The 27,140-nt window shown below is 38.1% G+C and overlaps 1 protein-coding gene across 1 annotated transcript in view; it reads right to left on the bottom strand.

The window, feature by feature from the left end:
- LOC127834295 (retinal guanylyl cyclase 2-like) overlaps positions 1-27,140 on the bottom strand; it is a 131,482-nt gene that overhangs the window by 34,443 nt on the left and 69,899 nt on the right. Inside the window, exons 3-6 of the mRNA XM_052360016.1 lie at positions 25,815-26,371; positions 19,464-19,624; positions 11,968-12,073; positions 1,990-2,118 (exon numbers count right to left, since the gene is read on the bottom strand). Of these exons, the coding sequence (XP_052215976.1) occupies positions 1,990-2,118; positions 11,968-12,073; positions 19,464-19,624; positions 25,815-26,371 (953 nt within the window). The remainder of the gene's footprint in view (positions 1-1,989; positions 2,119-11,967; positions 12,074-19,463; positions 19,625-25,814; positions 26,372-27,140) is intronic.

Below are 27,140 nucleotides of genomic sequence, written 5' to 3'. Positions count from 1 at the left end.
GTTTATGTACATGTACATAGTTCATTTTTACCGTTTATGTTTTGCATCTAAATGACTATGTCACTGTTATTTAATGCTTTTATTGGATGCTGTGTGGAAGTTAGAGCTGATAACAGCCGATGCCTACCTTTTGCGCTTCTTTATTATTTATAATATCCTTTTTAAAAGTCTCATTTTATTAGCGTCTGTTAATGTGGCAGCCATTTTTGCATAAACAGGAAGTTGATTTCCTGATGCTGACATAAGTGCACTCTGGGTAGTTTACAGTGACTACAGTATTTTGACAGACTAGTCATACGATATCATTTGTTAAATACTCGTATTCCTTCTTAAAAATTGTTTAAAAAGGTAATTGTTGTCTTTATAAATGATTTATTTATTTAATAGATATGTATTTTACTTCTGTTTCATAGTAATATTGTCAGAAATATCGTTTTAATATCAGTGACATTTACCGTGTCAAGAACGCTCAAATTCTATTGTGCGCTCTTGCGCGCTTTGCTGCGCGTTGTTTGTGCGATTTTTGTGCACAATTCATATGTGCGCTTTTACGTTATTATTGCACAACATTATGTGTGCGCTTTTGGAGAGTATAAAAGGCACTGAAAATTCTCATTCAAGGACTCTGAACTTTGTTTTCCTAGGTGTGAGACCTATTTTATTTTTCTTATATAAGCATTTAAAATACAGTTTTCAATAAGACTTAGCTATTAAAATTAAGACTGAATTTTATAAATACTTAAAAATTGCATTTGTCATTTTTTTAGAACATTATAAAATAGAAAGTGCAAATACTTAACATGACACATGTACGTGTATATTGCTGTATTATAATGTAAATGTCTGAAAATTAATCTGTCTGTTAAGAAATATATATATTGAAAGTTGTTATTTATTTATTCGTTATGAATGAATAAAATTTAGAAAGGTTATAAATCTTGAGTTTGTATATTTTTTTGACAATTTTAAAACAACTGAATAGGCAAAATGTTATTCTTAGTTTACTGTTTATCAGAGTCCATTTTAGTTCCATGTTAAACTTGAACAAAAGCTTCAAGTTTGGAAAAGTTAAAGAAATTGAAGTAAAATCACAGCTACCGCTCGGCTCGTGACAGTATTAATATTTACAGTAGAAAAAAAACGTTCAATGTATCTTCATTGAGTGCCTTTTACACTAAAATTCCCGACGCCCTTTGATGCTTTGCATCAATACTTATCTTGTTCATGCATGTAGAATTGATTGAACCTTTTACTGTTATGACCTCGTAAAACAAGTGCAAAACGTGCACGAACAACTCCGACTGCAAAGACCACAATCCAAGTGTAAAGTTTATGATTATGGAGTTATGAGTGCCAGGTCATTGTTGTCGAGCTACATCTTGGTAAACTGTATCATCGCGTCTTCATAGCATTTATATGTTTTCGTAACAATGTGATACAAAAGATATGAATTGTTTTTCTTTCACGTCCGAGAAATTTTAAAGAAATTTAGCTAATGTCTCGCTCCCTAAAAAACGTCATCTAGTCGTTTAATAAAACGTGGCATTAAATGACTTGTAAGCGATCAATTTGAAACTTAATTGAAAACACTCTATTTTTTTTATAAATGTTCAAGTAAATGACTGCGATCAATGACCACATGACAATGGGCATACAGACACAATCATCGGGTTATTTAACAGCACTGCATGTGTTCCAAACTAAGACACAGTGACACAGTGATCGCATGTGAACAAAGTGTCTTATTACGGCCGTACATTTGTGAAAATTGTATAGAACTTCTAAATGGTGAACATGTCTCATTCGAGGATGATATATAAGGCCCGGTTAAACAAGGAAAATTGCCCTGCGGTGGAATCCCGTCCAAGATTCAAAGATAAATCCCATCTATTAGTGTAGTAATTACATAGATCAACATGTAGATATAATTAGTGAACAGCAAAATGTATACATTGTCTCCCTAGAAAATACTCATGTTCAGTAACATACGTTGTATCTCGCGGTGTCGGTGATATCGGCGTACTCGTGGAGGCTGGCCAGGGAGCGGTTCGCGGACTGCTTCTCCCCTGTGGACGCCTTTATCAGGTCCGGCCGCTCGATCAGGCTACTGCTCAGCATCTAAAATACACCGTTAGGCAACTACAGTGAACAATGGTGCAACAAAGACGCAATGCTGGTGTTTTGTAAATCGTGTTGAATTATAATCAAGAATGACACGACTTCGTAGTCAAATATTCTGTTAAAACAGCGCATGGCATTGTATGTATCTGCATTGCGAGTATTAATTTAAAAATGCGAAACAGTAAACCTGAACAAAGAAATGTAGTTTATACACGTGGTCTATTCAATAAAAAGTCACGAACAATCAATCCATTAGTAATACTGAGTAATCCAAACATAAATCGCGATATTGAAGCAAGCAATCAGTTCCATCTCAGCGTGGCTTGCTACAATTGAAATTAAAGGTGTGTCGTATAACATTCGATTGAAAGACCATATCTCCAATCATCTATCTGGGTTATTTTCAATCGTTAAAATGTCTGTGAGATCGCGTAACGTGTATCAGCGCATGCTATTTCCCTGACATTTAATTTGAACAACCGATCAAAAAGGAAGAATCCGAGTGTAAAAGAGACATGCCATTTTATGACAAAGAACGCATTTTTGTATACTTGCATATTGCCATGAAATGCTGATATTAACATGTTTTAATATGTTTTATATATTTCGTATATACCAGAAAAGAGTCGCATGTGTGCGTGTTAATGTGTTTGTATTTTGTATCTCCGTGCATCATTAAGCTCTTGCGAGATAAAAGTATATTGTCACCTGATCCATACTTGTGTCTACCATTTGAGGCAAAAGATGCGCTACGACGACACTTATGTTTTTGTAACCCATTTATGCCTAGTGGACTCTCTCATCCTTCTAAATTGGATCAATTTATTTCCAAAATTAGGGATGTCTAGTATATTTATTTCTATATTTAGAATATTTCCTATAGAAAGTCCTTTAAGCAAACCGCGCAGACCTTGATGAGACGCCGCATCATGCGGCGTCTTATCTGGGTCTACGCTGTTTGCCAAGGCCTTTTTCTAGACGCTAGGCATAAATGGGTTAATGAAATAATTGTCCTCAATGATAGACAAGACAATGGGTGGCACATACAGTTATATATCAGTTGTTTCCCGTAGCAAGAGCCTTGATGTAAAACGGTGTTAGGATGCACGTAAATGAGTTGTCATAGTTAAGTATATTACGCATGAATACTGTTTAGAAATATTTAACTCTTTCAGTGCTGGAACCGAATTTTGAAAGGCATTTGCAAACAGTTTGGATCCAGATGAGACGCCACAGGACGTGGCGTCTCATCAGGATCCAAACTGTTTGCTATTCTGATAGTAATCGTTGAAAAAAAATCAAAGAAAATGCTATTTTAAGAAATTCAGCTTACGACATTTTAGCAGACGACAAATTTCCCAGCATGCAAAGAGTTAAATAGCAAATCATACGAGTATTACTGCGCTTTTAACCCCGTGAACTCAGACATCGAATACAACAATGTATTTAGCGCTACAATTAAGCAAATGATTCTGCAAAAAAAGCAATTTTAACGCATTGTGGGTTCTTAGAGTATGACATGAATTCCCATTATTTATGCAGTTTTCAACATTCCGTTTCTACGCGCATTCGGTGATCACATGCCATTGTCTCCAACACACTCTCGTTGTCTGAAGTAGTATTATTTATAATCTTTAGGCGCACACGAACGTGACAGTCGCTATTAGGGCTACCTTTCAGAAACAGACAACATCCAGCAATAATGTACTTCTGGTATTCGCTTCGAAATTTATCATGTGCCGTTGGCAAGAAAATGTACTCTGCAAACTGAAATTGCACTGTAATTTTGTCTATAACAAAGCAGTTAGAGAATTACAATAAATACGTAAAAGTATCTTGTTGTATTGATTTATTTAGTTTGATTGATATAGCATTCGAGCTTCCTAATCACCAAATTCATATGTCATTCACATAAATAAAACAAAAGACTCACATAGTGAAATATTTAAAACATACTTTTTTCGTCGTCCTTGTTCCGTTTCTACGCGCATTCTGTGATCAGTCTTATGGACACAAAGCTATGACCTAAATCCCAGTTTCATCCTGTGTTTACATGACTGCCGGTCAGCGTCACCCACTGTCTAAATGACTGCCGTTCAGTGTCATCCTGTGTCATGACTGCCAGTTAGTGTCATCCTGTGTCTACATGACTGCCAGCCGGTGTCGTCCTGTGTCTACATGACAGCCGGTCGGTGTCGTACTGTGCCTACATGACTGCCAGACAGTGTCATCCTGTGTCTACATGACTGCCAGCCGGTGTCGTCCTGTGTCTACATGACAGCCACTCAGTGTCATCATCTTGCTACATGACTGCCGGTCAGTGTCATCCTGTGTCTACATGACAGCCAGCCGGTGTCGTCCTGTGTCTACATGACTGCCACTCAGTGTCATCATGTTGCTACATGACTGCCGGTAAGTGTCATCCTGTGTCTACATGACTGCCGGACAGTGTCATCCTGTGTCTACATAACTGCCAGTCAGTGTCATCCTGTGTCTACATGACTGCCACTCAGTGTCATCCTGTGTCTACATGACGGCCGGTCAGTGTCATCCTGTGTCTACATGACTGCCGGTCAGTGTCACCCTGTGTCTACATGACTGCCGGTCAGTGTCATTCTGTGTCTACATGACTGCCACACAGTGTCATCCTGTGTCTACATGACTACCGGTCAGTGCCATCCTGTTTCTACATGACTGCCGGTCATTGTCATCCTGTGTCTACATGACTGCCACTCAGTGTCATCCTGTGTCTACATAATTGCCAGTCAGTGTCATCCTGTGTCTACATGACGGCCGGTCAGTGTCATCCTGTATCTACATGACTGCCGGTCAGTGTCATCCTGTGTCTACATGATTGCCGGTCAGTGTCATCCTGTGTCTACATGACCGCCGGTCAGTGTCATCCTGTGTCTACATGACTGCCGGTAAGTGTCATCCTGTGTCTACATGACTGCCGTTCAATGTCATCCTGTGTCTACATGACTGCCGGTCAGTGTTATCATGTGTCTATATGACGGCCAGTCAGTGTCATCCTGTGTCTACATGACTGCCGGTCAGTGTCATCATGTGTCTACATGACTGCCGGTCAGTATCATCCTGTGTCTACATGACTGCCGTTCAATGTCATCCTGTGTCTACATGACTGCCGGTCAGTGCCATCCTGTGTCTACATGACTACCGGTCAGTGTCATCATGTGTCTACATGAATTCCACTCAGTGTCATCCTGTGTCTACATGACTACCGGTCGGTGTCATCCTGTGTCTACATGACTGCCGGTCAGTGTCATCCTGTGTTTACATGACTACCGGTCAGTGTCATCCTGTGTCTACATGATTGCCGGTCAGTGTCATCCTGTGTCTACGTGACTGCCGGTCAGTGTCATCATGTGTCTACATGACTGCCGGTCAGTGTCATCCTGTGTCTACATGACGGCCGGTCAGTGTCAACCTTTGTCTACATGACTGCCGGTCAGTGTCATCCTTTGTTTACATGACTGCCGGTCAGTGTCATCCTGTGTCTACATGACTGCCGGTAAGTGTCATCCTGTGTCTACATGACAGCCGGTTAGTGTCATCCTGTGTCTACATGACAGCCGGTCAGTGTCATCCTGTGTCTACATGACTGCCGGTAAGTGTTATCCTGTGTCTACATGACTGCCGGTAAGTGTCATCCTGTGTCTACATGACTGCCGGTCAGTGTAATCCTGTGTCTACATGACTGCCACTCAGTGTCATCCTGTGTCTACATGACTTCCGGTCAGTGTCATCCTGTGTCTAACTACCGGTGAGTGTCACCCTGTGTCTACATGACTGCCGGTCAGTGTCATTCTGTGTCTATCATGACTGCCACACAGTGTCATCCTGTGTCTACATAACTGCCAGTCAGTGTCATCCTGTGTCTACATGACGGCAGGTCAGTGTCATCCTGTATCTATATGACTGCCGGTCAGTGTCATCCTGTGTCTACATGACTAACTGTCAGTGTCATCCTGTGTCTACATGACTGCCGGTCAGTGTCATCCTGTGTCTACATGACTGCCGGTAAGTGTCATCCTGTGTCTACATGACTGCCGTTCAATGTCATCTTGTGTCTACATGACTGCCGGTCAGTGTTATCATGTGTCTACATAACGGCCGGTCAGTGTCATCCTGTGTCTACATGACTGCCGGTCAGTGTCATCATGTGTCTACATGACTGCCGGTCAGTATCATCCTGTGTCTACATGACTGCCGTTCAATGTCATCCTGTGTCTACATGACTGCCGGTCAGTGTCATCCTGTGTCTACATGACTACCGGTCAGTGTCATCCTATGTCTACATGGATGCCACTCAGTGTCATCCTGTGTCTACATGACTACCGGTCGGTGTCATCCTGTGTCTACATGACTGCCGGTCAGTGTCATCCTGTGTTTACATGACTACCGGTCAGTGTCATCCTGTGTCTACATGATTGCCGGTCAGTGTCATCCTGTGTCTACGTGACTGCCGGTCAGTGTCATCATGTGTCTACATGACTGCCGGTCAGTGTCAGCCTGTGTCTACATGACGGCCGGTCAATGTCATCCTTTGTCTACATGACTGCCGGTCAGTGTCATCCTTTGTCTACATGACTGCCGGTCAGTGTCATCCTGTTTCTACATGACTGCCGGTCAGTGTCATCCTGTGTCTACATGACTGCCAGTCAGTGTCATCCTTTGTCTACATGACGGCCGGTCAGTGTCATCCTGTATCTACATGACGGCCGGTCAGTGTCATCCTGTGTATACATGACTGCCGGTCAGTGTCATCCTGTGTCTACATGACTGCCGGTCAGTGTCATCCTATGTCTACATGACTGCCACTCAGTGTCATCCTGTGTCTACATGACTGCCGGTCAGTGTCATCCTGTGTCTACATGACTGCCGGTCAGTGTCATCCTGTGTCTAAATGACTGCCGGTCAGTGTCATCCTATGTCTACATGACTGCCACTCAGTGTCAACCTGTGTCTACATGACTGCCGGTCAGTGTCATCCTGTGTCAACATGATTGCCGGTCAGTGTCATCCTGTGTCTACATGACTGCCGACCAGTGTCGTCCTGTGTCTACATGACTGCCGGTCAGTATCATCCTGTGTCTACATGACTGCCGGCCAGTGTCATCCTGTGTCTACATGACTGCCACTCAGTGTCATCCTGTGTCTACATGACGGCCGGTCAGTGTCATCCTGTGTCTACATGACTGCCGGTCAGTGTCATACTGTGTCTACATGACTGCCACTCAGTGTCATCCTGTGTCTACATGACTGCCGGTCTGTGTCGTCATGTTGCTACATGACTACCGGTCAGTGTCATCCTGTGTCTACATGACTACCGGTCAGTGTCATCCTGTGTCTACATGACTGCCGGTAAGTGTCATCCTGTGTTTACATGACTACCGGTCAGTGTCGTCCTGTGTCTACATGACTACCGGTCAGTGTCGTCCTGTGTCTACATGACTGCCGGTAAGTGTCATCCTGTGTCTACATGACGGCCGGTCAGTGTCATCCTGTGTCTACATGACTGCCGGTCAGTGTCATCCTGTGTCTACATGACTGCCGGTCAGTGTCATCCCGTGTCTACATGACGGCCGGTCAGTGTCATCCTGTGTCTACATGACTGCCGGTCAGTGTCATCCTGTGTCTACATGACTGCCGGTCAGTGTCATCCTATGTCTACATGACGGCCGGTAAATAATTTTCACAAGATGGACAATAATGTTAAAAAAAGCTGGACAATTATGTTAACACGCTGGAAAACGCACATGTTAACAAGCTGGCCAATAATGTTTACTGGTTATTGTACAAACGCGGACTTATTCTCCCCAATCACTCACGGTCTAACGGTCGCTTAAGCTTTAACATGGCTTGACCTGACGCAAATCAGTACTGGCAATTACAATTTATTTAATAAGCTCTTTCGCAGTAGCTTACTAAGATCAGTAAAGGCGATTTATTGCGCTCATTACGGAGTGGAAAAGTGTCCGCTATTAGAAAGTTGTGCAAAGTTTGTTATTTAGCACAATTTCATCGTCAGGAATAATTTAACAGACACAGTTTTTAGTTTCCGTGTCGAATTCAGCAGGTAAATTCAACTGAATAATGACGCGTTTTATATAGATACAATGCAGCATATTGGTCGTAGTTAACGTTATTCGTTCTGTTTCGTCGTATTCACCATAACACGCTCAAAAAACCTTATCTGGGGATTTGCATAATTTTTCGGCGAAGCTGTCTAATATAGGTTTTCAACCATATTGAACTTTATCAACAGCGAATATTCCACCAGAGGCCCAAACGAATATCTTTTCGCATTTGTTAAAAAAAAAGATAAACTAAGCAAAATATAAAAAGTTCTGCCTTCACTCCAAAAAGTGTTTACTTATAATATGAAAAACCAGTCGACAAACTTTGTTGTGCAGAATAGTCCAAAGGATGTACAATATAACTAACACACATGTTGTCGAAATGTCAATATCGGAGCCTTAATTGGTTAAATTGCCAGTTTTAAAAAAATGCTCCATTTATTTCCTCTTATAAACGTATTAAATGTAAAATACAAAATACGCATAAAAAGGCTGTAAACAGGGATTACTTTTAAAAATACAATATACCGATGTTGATCGACCTACACCATCATACACGTGCACTTTTCGAGTGGCAGAACCAAATCTGCAGCGATGATGTTTAGTGCTAGTCAAGACGATAAATATAAAGGGTGGCACCCAATTTCTTCATCTCTAAGCTTGTTTCCACAAATATAACACGTAGCTTTCGCTGGGCGTTTACATTCTCGGAGGTCTCGATATTATTGTAAACTACGTAAATCTTGAATGGATGTTGATATAATGCGTCTTAGACTTGTTGAAAAAACATCCTTGAAACCAGTCGCAACTCGTTGATCTTTGATCTTCGTGACGAACGTTTTTAACCGATCTTGCACCCACACACACACTAAAATTGTACACAATCAAGAACCACTTGTCTCATTGCTGGTCATGGTCTGAATAATAAATGAATTTACAAAACTAAAATACTTTTTATTAAACCTACATTGGCGACACGCGCCAAATATCCATTTAAATGTAAGGGGTGGGAATTTGGTCACGATGTATGTATTTATTCGGCTGTTAACAATGTATATGTGTATGGCATTTGTGTGACTGACACATGCCTCTGAAATAGTAATAGCTAATCAATACAACAAACCGAACAAAGTATGTTTTATGTGCACGGTTTTGTCAGCAAGACTCCGGAGAATCTCAAATGCCATATAAACAAAGATAAGTCAATATCCGCCAAAGAAAATACAACAATACAGCAATACGGACAAGTCTGCCTTTTTAATTACCTTATGGAAACAATACGCACCAAAATGCAATAACAGATACGATAATTCAACAGATACTTTTTAATTTCATCAAAATACGTTTTAGCCCCCATTTTAATTGTGTCGCCTGTTTTAAACATTATTCAAACTTGGCCAAATCACGCTACGCATCTTGTCACGTGGCTTCAGTTGCTTAATATTCAAACGTCCCCTTAAAGGGGCCTTTTCACGGTTGGTAAATTGTCAAAATTGAAAAAAATTGTTTCAGATTCGCAAATTTTCGTTTTAGTACGATATTCGTGAGGAAACAATAATACTGAACATTTACCACGCTCTAAAATAGCCATTATATGCATCTTTTAACGATTAAAAACCTGAAAATTATAAAGCGTTTCAACGCGAAACGATTTAATAATTTGGAGAATTATGTTGTTGTCGTTATAATTTGTGAAACTACGAGGATTGCTTATATAAAGTATAAAATACCTCTTACATTGTATCAGGAAGGATGGTCGAGTGGTCTAAGTGGTAGGCTTTTTACTCCAGGACTCCAGGGAACAGTGGTTCGAGCCCTGCTTCGGGTTACCTTTTTTTCTTTTTTTTTTTTAATTTTATTCTTGATTTTTTACTGGAGCTTTTTAGATCCAATATATACATTTATCAATATAAAGCATTTAATGACAAACTTCAAAACATGCCAAAATCTGTGAAAAGGCCCTTTTAAAACCTAGTTAACGAGAAAGCGTGGCCGATCTTACGAATTCGGGAGCTGCATCTTTCCACAAAGTCAGAGCAAATGCTAAATTTCTCGACTTGAGGGTTATTTTTGGCGGATATTGCTTGGTTTTTGTCAATATTCCAATTTGACAAAAACGACGCTGGTTACTCAAATGAGTTCCAATGCATACATTATGTAAACGATAATCGACGATAGGTCGCGAGCGTTGGCTATAAATTCGAAAGTAGGTTAAACGTCTTAAACATAACGAAATGTTCTTTCGTCGCAAATATTGGTTATTTGTAGCGGCTTACTAGGCTTGTTTTAATTAGTGACAGGATTTTCATATGTAAACTTTAATTACGAGAATGTTAATATATATTTTGAATTAATAATTTATTAACTTATTTTGATTTTGTGTTGAGTTTTTTTTAAAGAATTATTTTAATTGCACTTTTAAAATCAAAGTCGTCGTGTTTTTATTTTATTAAATGCAAATATTGATTTCAAATGTTTTTTTTTGGCGGATATTGCTTGGTTTTTGTCAATATTCCAATTTGACAAAAACGACGCTGGTTACTCAAATGAGTTCCAATGCATACATTATGTAAACGATAATCGACGATAGGTCGCGAGCGTTGGCTATCAATTCAAAAGTAGGTTAAACGTCTTAAACATAACGAAATTTTCTTTCGTCGCAAATATTGGTTATTTGTAGCGGCTTACTAGGCTTGTTTTAATTAGTGACAGGATTTTCATATGTAAACTTTAATTACGAGAATGTTAATATATATTTTGAATTAATAATTTATTAACTTATTTTGATTTTGTGTTGAGTTTTTTTTAAGAATTATTTTAATTGCACTTTTAAAATCAAAGTCGTCGTGTTTTTATTTTATTAAATGCAAATATTGATTTCAAATGTTTTTTTTTGGCGGATATTGCTTGGTTTTTGTCAATATTCCAATTTGACAAAAACGACGCTGGTTACTCAAATGAGTTCCAATGCATACATTATGTAAACGATAATCGACGATAGGTCGCGAGCGTTGGCTATCAATTCGAAAGTAGGTTAAACGTCTTAAACGTAACGAAATGTTCTTTCGTCGCAAATATTGGTTATTTGTAGCGGCTTACTAGGCTTGTTTTAATTAGTGACAGCATTTTCATATGTAAACTTTAATTACGAGAATGTTAATATATATTTTGAATTTATAATTTATTAACTTATTTTGATTTTGTGTTGAGTTTTTTTTTAGAATTATTTTAATTGCACTTTTAAAATCAAAGTCGTCGTGTTTTTATTTTATTAAATGCAAATATTGATTTCAAATGTTTTTATTTTTTATTTTCTGTATTCACGTTCCAATTATGTTTACGTAAATTATTAGTGTTTTCATTTTATCAAGGTATCACTAGTTAAAACATGGTAACATAGGTTTTCATATGTTATGCAAAAATCTATCAAACTTCAGTGGCCGTAGAAGAGAATCTTAATATGGGATCGGAGAAGAAATTCAAACGATACTTTTGACCTCTTTGACATGTTGCTGAATGCGTATATAACTGCTCAATACATGTCGTACTTGCGAAGAACGCGAATAATAATACATACGATTGGTCAAGTATTAAGTAAGATAATTGTAAAACAATTGTATTATGTTTATACCTAAAACCACTGTTAATGACACGTAAAAAACAAACAAGCCATGAGAAATGTAAGAAACAAAACGATACCTAACCTCACCATTTAACAGTCAAATTTGGCTTTATTCCTGCGTACCTTAGACCCTTTCTGGACATCGCGTTTTCGCAGGAATACAAGATCTTCACTGGACAAGAGAACTTTGTGTTGACCCTTCGACATGTCTCGATGGACGAGTTTCCGCCTGAAAATCAAATACTCGGTAGTGCTATTATTTCTCAAACAACTGAGTATTTACTTTACCTTCGTATAGCCTCTCATTTTAAAGGCTATTTGAAAAAATTTAATCCGATGCTATTAAATCATTTGAATAAGCTGATAAGCCTTTGATTCAAACGTTTTCAGCAAGCATGTTAAGCAACGCTTATCATTATCATTCACTGAATCAATTGGTCCATTCCGATTTCCAACGCTCATTGTTCTGAAAAAAAATATATTTAAAAACAATAAGACTTTTACTTTTAATCTCTGGACACATGCGTCGGGCGCAACAAGTCATCTCGACATGGTTTACATGTGCGTCAAGTTATTGCTAAATTATCAAATGCAGATTGAGTACGACAAGTTGTAACGTACGTTACAACGTATGTTGAGCAGTGACCTAAAAGCCCGAACCTCTGAGTGAGAGACACGAGCCTTACACACGATGCAACTAAACATTACACATTGAAGTATTGAAGCAAATCGTGTTATGAAACAAAAACGGACATCATTGAAGAAACAATAACGTTTGTCGCATACTACATCGTTGAAATTGATTACATTTATCTTCATTGACCAATCGCATGATGCATAGCTCGTCAATATTAATCCGACATTCAATTCAAGTATGCATATACATGTACATGTTATGCTTTGTAACCGTACTCAAAGCGATTAAAATTGATTGAATCTTGTACTGTTAAGACCTCGTGAAGCACGTACGAAACATGCACGAACAACTCCCAATGCAAATATCACAATTCAAGTGTATAAATTAGGATTATGGAGTTATGAGTACAAGCCCAATGTTTTGGAGCTACATCTTGGTAAACTGACAATCATTTGTATCATCGCGTTTTCATAGCCTTTGAAAGTCTTAGTCAAAGACACGAGCCTTACACGCGACACAACGAAACACCATGGGGAATAGTTTGTGGTCAGTTAAAATGCACGTGTTCACGTGATTTTTCAAAACGGCAATGCTGATGAAGACAGAATTTTCGACATTATTTAACTGTTATCGATGCTGATATTACTGTTACATTATGTTATGTTGATTATAAATCAGTGAAAATGCTTAATAATTTTTGTAGGGTCATATGACATATTTCAAACTGCACATGTAATTTACCCATTTATGCCTAGCGTCTAGAAAAAAAGGCCTTGGCAAACAGCGTAGACCCAGATGAAACGCCGCATGATGCGGTGTCTCATCAGGGTCTTCCCTGTTTGCTTAAATGAATTTCTGTAAGAAATATTCTAAATATAGAAATAAATATACTAGACATCCCTAATTTTGGAAATAAATTGAACCAATTGAGAACGATGGGAGAATCCACTAGGCATAAATGGGTTAATTTTTTTACGGTGTATCAGTTAAGTCCATTCATCCATAAACATGCGAGAGCACTTGGCAACTTGAAATGCAAATAGAATGTTTTCGTCGTTGCATATAAATTGATTTTCTTCCTGAATTGATTACATCATATCTAAATGACTATGTTTTATCTCCTGGTAACAAATAAGCAACACATCAATGCACTGTTGCTGTTAAAAAAACAACAATACCCCTAAGTCAACACGTTATACAACATAAAGAATAAAACAACAGGATATACATGTATATACAAAACATATTTAAGCGGTCAATATTTTATATGACTTCAACAATCACTGGTTCAAATTTAATAGCTGTATACCTGCTTTATCTACGAAAAATACTCAACAAGACAACCTAATATTCGCCTTACATAGTGGCAAGGCGTCGCCTTACATAGTGGCAATGCGTTTTGATAAATACTGCTTCACATATGAACATACTCAGCACGACAACCTAATATTTGCCTTACATAATGTCATAGTTTCTTATTTAATGTTTCTTCGACTACGAAAATACTCAACGCGAAAAAATAGCATTCCCTTAACATCGTGTCTAAGCTTCTCAATAAATATTTGCTTCACCTACGAAAATACCCAAAGTTTAAAAAAAAATGTTGATTCGCTAACGATTTAATACCACACAACAAACCATTACTCTATTTACATCACACATAACTCAGTAACACATCCATAGCCTGTACTGTATGCCAAGCTTAAATCGCATGCATTTATTTATTTTTATTGAATATAATTTTTCACTTTGTATGTATATGTACGCGTTATCGTTATTAACCCGTTTATGCCTAGTGGACTCTCCCATCCTTCTAAATACGCTGTTTGCCAATGCCTTTTTTCTAGACGCTAGGCATAAATGGGTTAAGGTATTAAGTATAAACTTAACAAATCGTTATACACTGTCCAGAAGATCACATATATGATGTTTACTTCTAACAATAGACAATTAAGAAATTGTTCAAAATTTATTTACAATGCTTCATTAAAAAGAAATGATAACCTTCTTAGTTAGCTACTTTGATGCTTCTTGATAAAAGAAACGATGCAAACCATGTTATTTAGTTATCAGTTATGTACGTATTAATTTATTTATCTATTTATGTTTTATGGTTTTCGTTTAGTATTCCATGTGTGTGATCGTCTTTTGTATATTTGAGTCTTGTTCTGAGAAAACTGGGATTAATGCATGTGCGTAAAGTGTCATCCCAGACTAGCCTGTGCAGTCCGCACAGGCTAATCAGGGACGACACTTTCCGCCTAATCTTGATTTTTGGTAAGGAGGGACTTCCTTGAAACTAAAAAAACGATAAAAGCGGAAAGCGTCGTCCCTTATTATCCTGTGCGGACTGCACATGCTAATCTGGGACGACACTTTACGCACATGCATTAAGCCCAGTTTTCTCAGAACGCGGCTCATTTGTTTATTATGTGGCCAAAGGCATATATTTGCTGATGCTGCCAATAAACTGAAACTATAACTGTTATTCTTTAGACTGTTATGAGTATGTATACTTAATCGGGTTTCGATTTTTGGCTTGGTATTGTCCCCAAAATTAACTGTTGAGAAAATATTCCACATGTAGGCTCGAATGAATGAATTGAATGGGCCTTTTCACGTTTTGGTAAATTGACAAAATAAAAAAAATAGTGTTTCAGATTCGCAAAGTTTCGTTGTAGTTATGATATTTGAGAGGAAACAGTAGTACTGAACATTGACCATGCTCTAAAAAATCTGATTAAAAAAACTGAAAATTATAAAGCGTTGCAAAGCGAAACGATTGAATAATTCGGAGTAATCGGTTGTTGTCGTTATAATTTGGGAAACTACGAGGATTGCTTATATAAAGTATAAAATACATCACTCAGTGTATGAAAACGGATTGTCGAGTCGTCTAAGCGAAAGACTTTTACTCCAGGGGTCAGTGGTTCGAGCCCAGTTGAGGGTTACTTTTTTCTTTCTTTAATTGTACTTTTGTTTCTTTTTACTGGGGATTTAAAGATCTAATGTTTACATTTATCAATATAAAGCATCTAATGACAAACTTCAATACATGCCAGCATCTGTGGAAAGGCCCCTTTAATGTTATGCGTTGCCAAGTTTCAGATTAAAAGGATGCAGCCTTGCGTTTTGCTTCGATGCTCATAAAATTGAATGTTTGGCGTGAACCTATCTAAGGGTAACTCGCCCTTGAGTCGGACAGGTTAACGGTGAAAAATATCGTAGGGTAACTCGCCCTCGACTCGAACAGGATAAAGGTGAAACTATCGTGGGTAACTCGCCCTGGATTCGAACAGGTTAATGGTGAACTATCGTGGGGTAACTCGCCCTCGACTCGAACAGGTTAATGGTGAACTATCGTGGGATAACTCGCCCTTGAGTCGGACGGGTTAACGGTGAAAAATATCGTAGGGTAACTCGCCCTCGACTCGAACAGGTTAACGGTGAAACTATCGTAGGGTAACTCGCCCTCGACTCGAACAGGCAAACGGTGAAACCATCGTAGGGTAACTCGCCCTTGAGTCGGACAGGTTAACGGTGACACTATCGTAGGGTTACTCGCCCTCGACTCGAACAGGTTAATGGTGAACTTTCGTGGGGTAACTCGCCCTTGAGTCGGACAGGTTAACGGTGAAACTATCGTAGGGTAACTCGCCATTGAGTCGGACAGGTTAACGGTGAAACTATCATAGGGTAACTCGCCCTTGAGTCGGACAGGTTAACGGAACCTTGCAGGTATTAATGGATAGTTCCTGTATGTCCTTTATTACGTAAATACCTGAACACATCAGTGTACAAACGAGCATTTGACATATGATTCGCACTACGTACACATAAATATACACATAACAATACACTACGTACAATAATTCGGACAAGGAAAAATAACAGTTTAAACGACTACAATAACTACAATTAACATAAGTTTTCTGTTAAAATAATTAAAAATGTGAATGTTAAACATTTATGCTCTAACTCAGAATGTACATCGAATATATTTTTAAAGATACAAAAATGAGAAAATAGATAATGGATTTCCTAAATATTAATTGCCCAAGAATCAAGAATGACGTGTTATGAAGCGAACACATTTATTCCCGGTAGATACACAGTATATATATCAGCCGGACAGCTTTATTCAATAATACGAGACTTCATACATCATTTCGATAATTCACGGCCGTGATATTGGATCAGACTGCCTGTCAGTTTTGATACATTGCGTAAACACTCGTATGGGTTATTAGGCTGCAGGGCACTTGATGCGATAGACATAACTCCCGTATTGTTGTCATACACGACCTCAAATATTAATGTCATACACGACCTGCAGTATTGTTGTCATACACCGACCTCCCATATTATTGTCATGCACGACCTGCAGTATTGTTGCCATACTCCGACCTCCCGTATTATTGTCATAAATGACCTCCTGTATTGTTGTCATAAACGACCTCCAGTATTGTTGTCAAACACCGATCTCCTGTTTTGCTGTCATATATCGACCTACCGTATTGTTGTCATACACCGACCTCCAGTATTGTTGTCATACACCGACCTACCGTATTGTTGTCATACACCGACCTCCAGTATTGTTGTCATACACCGACCTCCAGTATTGTTGTCATACACCGACCTCCAGTATTGTTGTCAAACACCGACCTCCCGTATTGTTGTCATACACCGACCTCCAGTATTGTTGTCAAACACCGACCTCTCGTATTGTTGTCAAACACCGACCTCCCGTATTGTTGTCATACACCGACCTCCAGTATTGTTGTCATACACCGACCTCCCGTATTGTTGTCATACACCGACCTCCAGTATTGTTGTCATATTGTCATAGAAGACATCCAGTATTGTTGTCATTTTGTCATAGACGACCGTCGGTATTGTTGTCATATTGTCAGAGACGACCTCCAGTATTGTTGTCATATTGTCATAGACGACCTCCAGTATTGTTGTCATATTGTCATAGACGACCTCCAGTATTGTTGTCATATTGTCATAGACGACCTCCAGTATTGTTGTCATATTGTCATAGACGACCTCCAGTATTGTTGTCATATTGTCATAGACGACCTCCAGTATTGTTGTCATATTGTCATAGACGACCTCCAGTATTGTTGTCATATTGTCATAGACGACCTCCAGTATTGTTGTCATATTGTCATAGACGACCTCCAGTATTGTTGTCATATTGTCAAAGACGACCTCCAGTATTGTTGTCATATTGTCATAGACGACCTCCAGTATTGTTGTCATATTGTCATAGACGACCTCCAGTATTGTTGTCATACACCGAACTCCCATAGTAATGTCATACACGACCGCTCATATTGTTGTCATACACCAACCTCCCATATTAATGCCATACACGACGTCCCGTACTGTTGCCATACCCAACATCAAGTATTGTTGTCATACACCGATATCCCGTATTGTTGTCATACACTACCGTCCTCCCGTATTGCTGTTATACACCGACCTCTCTCAATGTTATCATACCCCAACCTCCCGTATTGTTGTGGTACACCAACCGCTCATAATGGCGTCATACATCGACCTCCCATGTTGTTGTCATACACTGACCTCAAAAATTGCTGTCATACACCGACCTCCCGTATTGTTTCCATACACTGACCTCAAATATTGTTGTCATACACCGACCTCCCGTATTGTTGTCATACACGACTTTCGGTGTCATACACGACCACCCGTATTGTTGTCATACATCGACCTCCCGTATAGTTGTCATACACCAACCTCCCGTGCATGTGTCATACATCGATCTTCTGTATAGTAGTCATACACAACCTTCCGCATTGATGTCATGCACGACCACCCGTATTGTTGTAATACAACGACCTCATGTATTTAACACAGCGGTTCAGTCTTTTTGGCGAGATTCATCCGCCAGATGAAACAAACAGGCTGATCAAGATTCGAATGGTCGGCAATAGTAGTAGCAAATGGTTGGTATTTTCTTCTATGTTGTCAAGAGGTAAAATTCACGAATAAACGTGGGGGTGATTGTGTTTTCAAACGATGCATTGAACTGTCTCTCATTTAAACATTTTTATGTCCCCGAAGGTGGGCATATAGTGATCGCATTTTCGTCCGTCTGTCTGTCTGTCCGTCTGTCAATCTGTAAATCTGTCAATCACTTTGCGTTTAGGTTTCGAAAAATGCTCATAAATTCTATGTCGCTTTAGATGTAACCTTTATATTTGATATGCATGTGTATATAGACAAGGCCTTTCCATACGCACACAAATTTTGACCCCTTTGACCTTGACCTTAAACTTAGGATCCGCGTTTAGGTTTCGAAATCTGCATTTAGGTTTCGAAAAAGCGTTTTTCGGGGGAATATATCATCCTATGGTGACAGCTCTTGCAAACAAATAATTCACATCAATCAAAGACATATTATTCATAACTGTATATCATATGAAATTGATGGATGCATAACTTTGTGTTATTAAAAATATCCGCGACTTTGCTTTCAAATGTTTAACCGTTTAATTTATAATTATATTTTTTTCCAATGTATCATAAGAATTACTTTATGTATCATTATAAGATTTAAACAATATTTTATAAAACGTATTACTATTTATTATAATGGTGTAAAACATTTTCTGTTATAGTTCTTTGGCGAGTAATATTGGAAAAATAAATAACTGGTTTTCATGACGATTATTTATACGTGCATAAGCGTTTTATTAGCCGAAAAAATTTGTACGTTGCAAAAATTTGTATTCAATTTTGTTAAATGTTGATGAACCGTTCATTTTAGTGAGTAATTTTAAAGGATTACATCATTTAAGCAATTATATTAATATAAATTATTAATATAAATGTTTATCATGTTTCTGCGTTTTTATGTTTTGAATACATCGACTTTGTATTGCAAAATTGATCGTCTCTTTAAGATAATGATTTAGCTATATAATATTGCAGCAGGTCTGATACTCACCACACGACAATCACAATTGCAGTCGCCATTCCCGCCACAAATAACACAGACACAACTATCGCAACAATATAGAGGGCGTCCAAACCACGTGATGTCTCATTGCAGGACGGCACCATGAAACATTCGTCTGGTCCTAACTCTACGTCATTTGGCCACTTTATCTGCAAAATAAAGATACCAGGAAAGGTCATACTGAAATTCTAAAAATTGCTTACTGAAGCTAACACTAAAATATGCAAGTTTGATAATGACAGCCTAAATAAGATCAGTATGTTCTTTCTATTAGTCATTGTGTTACCGGGTAATTAATTCACTCGATTACCATTCATGCATCGTTTCTCTGAAAGTTATGTTCAGACGAACAAGAATATGTTGCCGTAATAGGGGTATTCCACTTCGACCCGATTCCCCACGATTTGTCCCGATTTCAAATATTTTGAGGTCGGGGACATTCGTAACTCAATCGGCGAAGGTCCTAACTCATTCGTAGCTAGTCGCGGGCGAGTCGTGAGCCCCCAAAAAATCGCGGCCAGTTTTTAAACGTGTTTAAAATTTGACCAAGACCTCCAAGACTGAATTTAATCGCAGTTGACTCGTAACAGTGTCGTAGTGCGTTCTTGGGCGTCGTAATGGAATCTTAGGTAATTCGTGACTCAATCGGGGAATCGGTGATCACGTGATCTGTCTACGAATCATTTACGACTTTGTCAAGACTCTCAAAAGTTCACCCCGATTGAGTTGCGAGCCCGCTAAGATTCTCGCGATTTAGTTACGAAACAGTTACGATTTTGTAAAGAATGATAAAGAAATGATATTTTTCCATCATGTTTTGTTGTCGAATAACCCACAGTAAGGAGTATAGATGCGTAGGAATTAAATCACGAATGCGGAGCACGAGTGCTTTGATAACACGAATCTATACTCCTTACTGTGGGTTATTCGACAACAAGCCATCATAGAAAAATATTATTTCTATTCTTACACGATTCTGATTGATTTGCTTCAAGGTTATGGACGTGAACTATATTTTTCAATACTCCGCCCTTCTTAGTACAAAGTTCACTATTTAGTGACGTCATTGAATTGTACAAACATTTGACGTCGTTTTCATTCATAAATATTTTGCAAATTACGTCACTTTCATTGAGAACAACACTCATAGAAACTAAATGACGTCACATGTGTTAATTCTTCTGAAAATCTGACATGCTATAAATGTTTTCTTAATTTCGTTTCTTAACAAACAAATTCTTAGCAGGCGTGGTCATGCCACTTATCACCAAATATACAATTTGTTTCATTTCATTTATATACGTGCTACATGTTTTACATTTCTTTAAGAGCGGGATTTAAGCACGTGCATTTGACTGCAATATTTGCTTTATTTACTCGGAACTATTTTCGAAATATTAAGCTCCGCCCATAATTTATTGCAGAATAACCCACACTTTATTTCCTTCTTTGTCTATAGAAAACAAGTCGCGTGCCGTGTTAGAATCAATATCAGTAGATATTGGCGCCGAATTCATGGGTGCGTTCGGTGAGGTCCTAGCTTAGTCGTGACCGATCTGCATCGTTCGTAGTACAGTCGCAGTAGATACTTACACATCGTAGTGAAGTCACGAACCTATTCGCAAGACTTCAACCGAACCCCACGATTCGTCGTAACTCAATCGTACCACTGTCGTTACTGAATCGCACACTGTCACGAGTCTTCCCGATTCAATAAATGTGAGAAATCGTAGCGAATCGTGGGCTTGTTTTAGTAGTGGAATAGTGCCATAAGCCGAATGTTTAAACCGGTAAGGCTTCCCTATTAACATAAAATGCGTAAGTATCAGGGGCGTCGGAAGCAAATTGACATTGGGGCGGCGGATGGGGTGGGTATGGGAGGGGGGTACCCCCTCCCGTTGTTGGGGGGTCCGGGGTCCCCTGGAATTTTTTTTTCAAATTTAAGCATCAAATTGCGCATTCTGGTGCGTTTTTATGCCTGATACCTGACTTTATATACGTCTATTTCAGGCATTTTCTGAATGATAAAAGTTGTGACAGGCAGACAGACGATGGAGAAGTGATCTCTATATGTCGCTGTTGCAGGCGACACAACATTAGGGATCATGAGGGTTGAAAGAAAGTTATTCGGGATTTTTTCCCGAAATTCCGTTTTGGAAATCTGAAATTCGTTGGTTGGTTTGGAGTAGACATATTGAACTGACACAATTAGTGCTAAAAAAATTAAATAAGTTTTTTTAGAATTATGGATTAACTTTGAGTTATTACAATTAATTCAGGTATCTTGAGGTATCTTTAATTTTGTAATAATTAAGGACTATTGGATATCGGTACATTTGTTTCATGTCATACTTTTCTTTACATAAATAAAAGAAGCAAAGGCTAAGATCATACCGACAATTAAAGATTCCCAGGTTTAATTACTCAAGAATAAAGGGATTATCGTTATAAAAGAGACCGATCAATTAAGAACATAATTGACACGTACATTATCGCGGGCGGGTGATGACAATAAAAAATACACGTGTTATAACCGCGAACGCGTGATTACCTTGCTTCGTGGTAAAGATATTTTAGATATACGGGTTTTATTTTTTTGCCTAAAATATTGGGGCGGCGGCCGCCGCTCCTGCCGCCCCAGCTCCGACGCCTCTGTATACTTACTATTGTGCACAACTAAGTTTTTCATATAAGAACATTTTTTAATTACTTATCGAATTCTTAATATAACAATAGTTCGAAATTTCTCCTTCCATTTATTTGATAATTATTAATAATGCTGTCTACAGCCCCTTGTTAACTTTATGCGGCACGTGAACAGCAGAACGTTGTATCAGTGTGCATTAAGTTATAGACCGCCGGCTACCGTGCACAGTTTGTTTTGGTTATTTTGTCAGAGACAATCTACTTGTCAAAATATAGTATTAGCTGAGCCCCTCTAGAATCTGATACAGAATATGTAGTTTAAAACACAGCGAACGTGCTCTTCTGCAACACTCAATCACAAATTATTGAAAATATGCACTGCAGCACATTCGTATGATAATTCTGTCCACTTAAGAAGAAAATCGCATGCAAACTGTATGATGTTTGTACGGTGGCATATAGTGACACTCACTCCTCTTTTTTTAAATTGTACTCCTCTTTTTACTATCTCGAGATCCCGACTTAGCTAACTCGTGGCCACGAGTTAGTCAGCCAATCAAATACTATCTTGTTCCCTCAAATTAATCAGCCAATGAAACCGTCCTAAAGGCAAGGCCTGATATTGGTTATATTACACTTATTCCATTTCCCATAGGGTCCCATTATAAAACTGCCAACTTTCAAAGCATTTTTCTTGTATCTCCTATATATCAAATTTTGCAAGACCGGTATCATTTTAAAGATAAATCTGTCCTCTTTCAATAAATGCAGTCAAAAATATATGGTCTCGCAACTTCTAAGAAAGTAAAATTCGCCCAAAGGCAAGCACCCTCGGAAAACAGAGTTTCGAAAGTGAAATTTCGACAAAAGCCCCGTACTTCAATAAACGCACCCCAAACAGTCATCTGTCAACGTAATCACCAATGAAATGCGCCAAAATGTTGCAGACACACACAGAATGCAGGAAATAATCACAAAAAGTATGGGTGCGATCGCTAAATCGCTTTAAATACCGAAGAGAAAAGGAACTCTTTAGAAATAGGCACTACTTTCATGGACCACGGAGGGATACAAAATGATTTAGTGTAATGTAACCTATTACATAACATACTACTATTAGTACTACTATTACTACTACTACTACTGCTGCTGTTGTTGTTGTTGTTGCTGCTGCTGCTACTACTACTACTACTACTACTACTACTACTACTACTACTACTACTACTACTACTACTACTACTACTACTACTACTACTGCAAACGTCCGAGAATCGATTGAAACTTGTAAATGGTGTAGGGCACAAACGAATTAGACAGACAGATGCAAGGAATGACGCCCACCGTTCTTGACTACCTACCCTGTGCTGTGGGGGATAATCATGAGTATGAATCATGTACCCAACAGCATTGCTGACTTGTGTCACCTTGCGAGTCAGCAATATAGTTTTCTCAAGAAGATAAGGCTACACACTTGATCTTAATTTACTATTAGGTATTTAAACCTATTTCATATATTATATATAATCAACGGGGTAATAGCGAGTAATCGCGTTTAATACACTACCATTTAACGTCAGATAATTAACAAAGTTGATATTTCTTGAAATATGCATATCAAAATCATGACATATTTAACCAGGGACATGCCGTGTATTATTTTGTGCTTAAAAAATTTAATATTACATTTCGTGTATAGATTTTCTGTTGCACGTTTCCCATGTGAGCAGAACACCCCCTAATCCTATCGTTGTCCATAGTATTACCAGAACAACACTGCAAAATAACATAATATCAACCTCCACTTCGAGTCCCAATAGCCAAAAATATATATGGATAAAGGGATGAAAGATGTCTGGAATTTATCATTTGCTCCCCCGCTGTCCACATTTCGCGTAACTCATTCGGTCATTTACCAAGATTGATTAAGTATCAATTGCTATCGAATTCTAATCAGACATGTTGTGCATTTGAAATATTTCCTCATTTTCCGTTGTCATAATTAACTAGACAATGTTTGTAGTACGTTATACTTTCAATAATCACGGGCTCGTATCGACAAGGAAACGACAAGTTTATTTCTGAAAATTGTATAATCCCTTAACGTGCTATGATGTTGCAACGTTGCATTAACCGTTCCAAAGTACTTTTACATGTTTAACATTCCGAACAACCACATTTTCCAAAGCAATGACCTCAAGATTGTAAGGTTCGTCAAATCAATAAAACGACATCAAAAGAGTCAATCGTTAGGTTCTTTTCTTGCTCTAATACTTTTATGTTATGACTGCATGCTCTAAATTAACATATCTTTCACAATTCAATACAAAAAGAGAGCACATATTTAAAAATGTCTATATAAACAATGCTCGGTTTTCTATTTAGTCGACCAAAGTTACGAACATTTATGTTTAAATGGAATAGAAATAAATAGAGAAATAGTTCGCCGACGTTACAAAATGCTGTTGCAATGTGTTAACGGAAGCCATGTATTGCTTTGGAATGGGTCATTAAAGAAGAAGAAGGAGAAAACGTGTTATATGTCACGCACGTGCCTTGTTTTAAAACTATGTTAAAAAAGATGTAAAAACTGAAAACATCCTTTGTTAAGGCATATGGCAATATTGTATTTTATATTTAAAATAAAATAATGAATATTAATAGGAAAATAAAGTGTGTAATTATTTATGATTACCATAAAACCATTTACATTTCAATGCACAGGCCGCGGACTTATGAAAGTATCATATAAGACACGTGTGCTCCTTTCTTCAATTTCACTAAAAAAAACTATATATTTCCATTATTAATTCTGATATGACGACGCGGCTTACTGAAGGCAAAACAGGTTTAAACATAAATAGAAAATATTCAAATTAAGAAACATGTGCGTGCATATGTATGTAATGCTATATGTTAGTGTTTTATAAGTCTTCCGTTTATTGGCCTGTCTAATTTTCCTTAAGATCTTTTTACTCGCTATTGTCACGTCTATCCAACAATACATATGCCAACACCGATAATTATGTTTACATGCTGAAATTAAAGATTTAGTTCAACATCATAAGGAAAATAACTACGTTTAGGACAATGTGGCGCTTGTATCGCGAACAGTAACACATGTTTATAATCTTAAATGACAATTATCATAGAGTGTTTACTACGCAGATATCAGTACCGCTTGACCGTGGTCAGAGGTTGATGACATTTGAGTAATGAGTGGTATACATGACATTGAAATGAATTCCTGAGAGGCTGATTTGAAGAGTAAATGATCCACTATTTTCACACAATATATAAGAGGTGATAGTTCAATATAAAAGAGTTGATTGTTTAAATTATAAATAACTTTATTATTGTATTAATCGCGTATATTTTGTACGCATTCTGGATCTGACACGGTCAACTGCTTACCCTCTAATATTCGATACACACGGCATCACCGCTTTTACAGAAATACAGCGAAATGTTTTCCTATTTAAGTTTGTGATTAGTGTTTTCAATCCCACACGATACTGTTACACCTGTATAACAGAAAAACTATATGTATAAGTTTGCGTAAACATTAATTACAATATGGACATGCTTATTGCGCTCTATACCGAGACAGTGAATAGCACAGACCTCGTGTTTTGTGACCACACATTATCTCTACAACCAACACTAATCTATATGTCACGCAAAGCCGTTACATACCTCTGCTAAGCCTTTTATTTCCCAGTCATTGTCTGGTAATTGTATGATTTCCTGCACTTTACGGGCCTCTAGCGTCAACGAATCCAGGTCAAACAAGCCGAAATCGAAGGCAATCCGACCGTCGCCGTCCATCTTGATTACTCCAGAGTACACATTCAGCGATGTCCGCGCGAGTGAACTGAAGAAATCCTGGGAGTCCAACCGTGTTGCGTTCGACAGAATTGTGTCAATAACAATGATTGAATCATAAATGAAATTATATACACTTTGCAGATTAGGAGAATCGGAGCGTCGCGAACGATTCACTGATTTTTCATCGCCTATTTGTCCCTTGCTTAATCGGTTTGATGAGAAAATAGGCACAAGAAAAAATATACTATCAAGCAATGGATGTGTTTCGTTAAGAAAGCCCGTTACAGCCGGAATATGATGGGTGTCCATACGGAGGTACGGGTTGGTTTCGACTATGAATATTGCGTGTTGTTGCGCCCAGGCTATGGAAGCGGCAGCAGTAAGCAAACGTCCACACAATGCCGGACTGGTTAGGAAAATAACAGCTGAAACAAAAAATACACATAATCTCAATTACACATACAAAAGCCTGACATGCATGCATGCATACATGAAGTCTGTAAAAAAATATTAAATAAATCAAAGTATTTTTATTTTGTTCGTATTCCATCGACATACGTTAGATTTCAGAACTAACATTAATATCTTAATATTTGAATATTTCAAATCACGTTCAGCTTTATACCAGAGTGATTGATAAAACAAAAATAATCATGCAGACTAAACAACATCGCAAAAATATGGATATGCAGAACACATTCTCAAATTCATACCATAATGATGTATGTGTCGACCCCGTGTTGCATATACATAGTTATACATCCTGGTTTAATATTCTCCATTAAGCATACAATAATGTCGTTTATACTTCTATAACATGACCTACGCTCCAGGAGTGAAATAACGTAATTCTTAAAGTGATATTATGGGCATCTAACAGTATATAGGTGTCTATTGCAACCGTTGTTTAGTTTTGGTGTTTTAACTTCATATACACATATGTTTGTTAATGCAGCATCAACATACTAAAACAACATCTCGGAAAGAGAAAAATAATGCATTTGAATATCAACCGTTCTTTCGTTTGACAACTGATCATGCATGTACGATGTGAACCTAAATATAGTTTAAGTGCAGATTCGTTCATACGACACAAAGACACAATTTTGTTTTACGGATCATTTCGGCTTAGAGGACTGGGTGAGTCACGTAAGAATATCGCATATATAGTATATTTTTATAAACAACTGGTAG

This window comes from Dreissena polymorpha, chromosome 6, assembly GCF_020536995.1.
Source record: "Dreissena polymorpha isolate Duluth1 chromosome 6, UMN_Dpol_1.0, whole genome shotgun sequence".
NCBI lineage: Eukaryota > Metazoa > Mollusca > Bivalvia > Myida > Dreissenidae > Dreissena > Dreissena polymorpha.
This window is presented reverse-complemented; position numbering and strand designations above follow the sequence as displayed.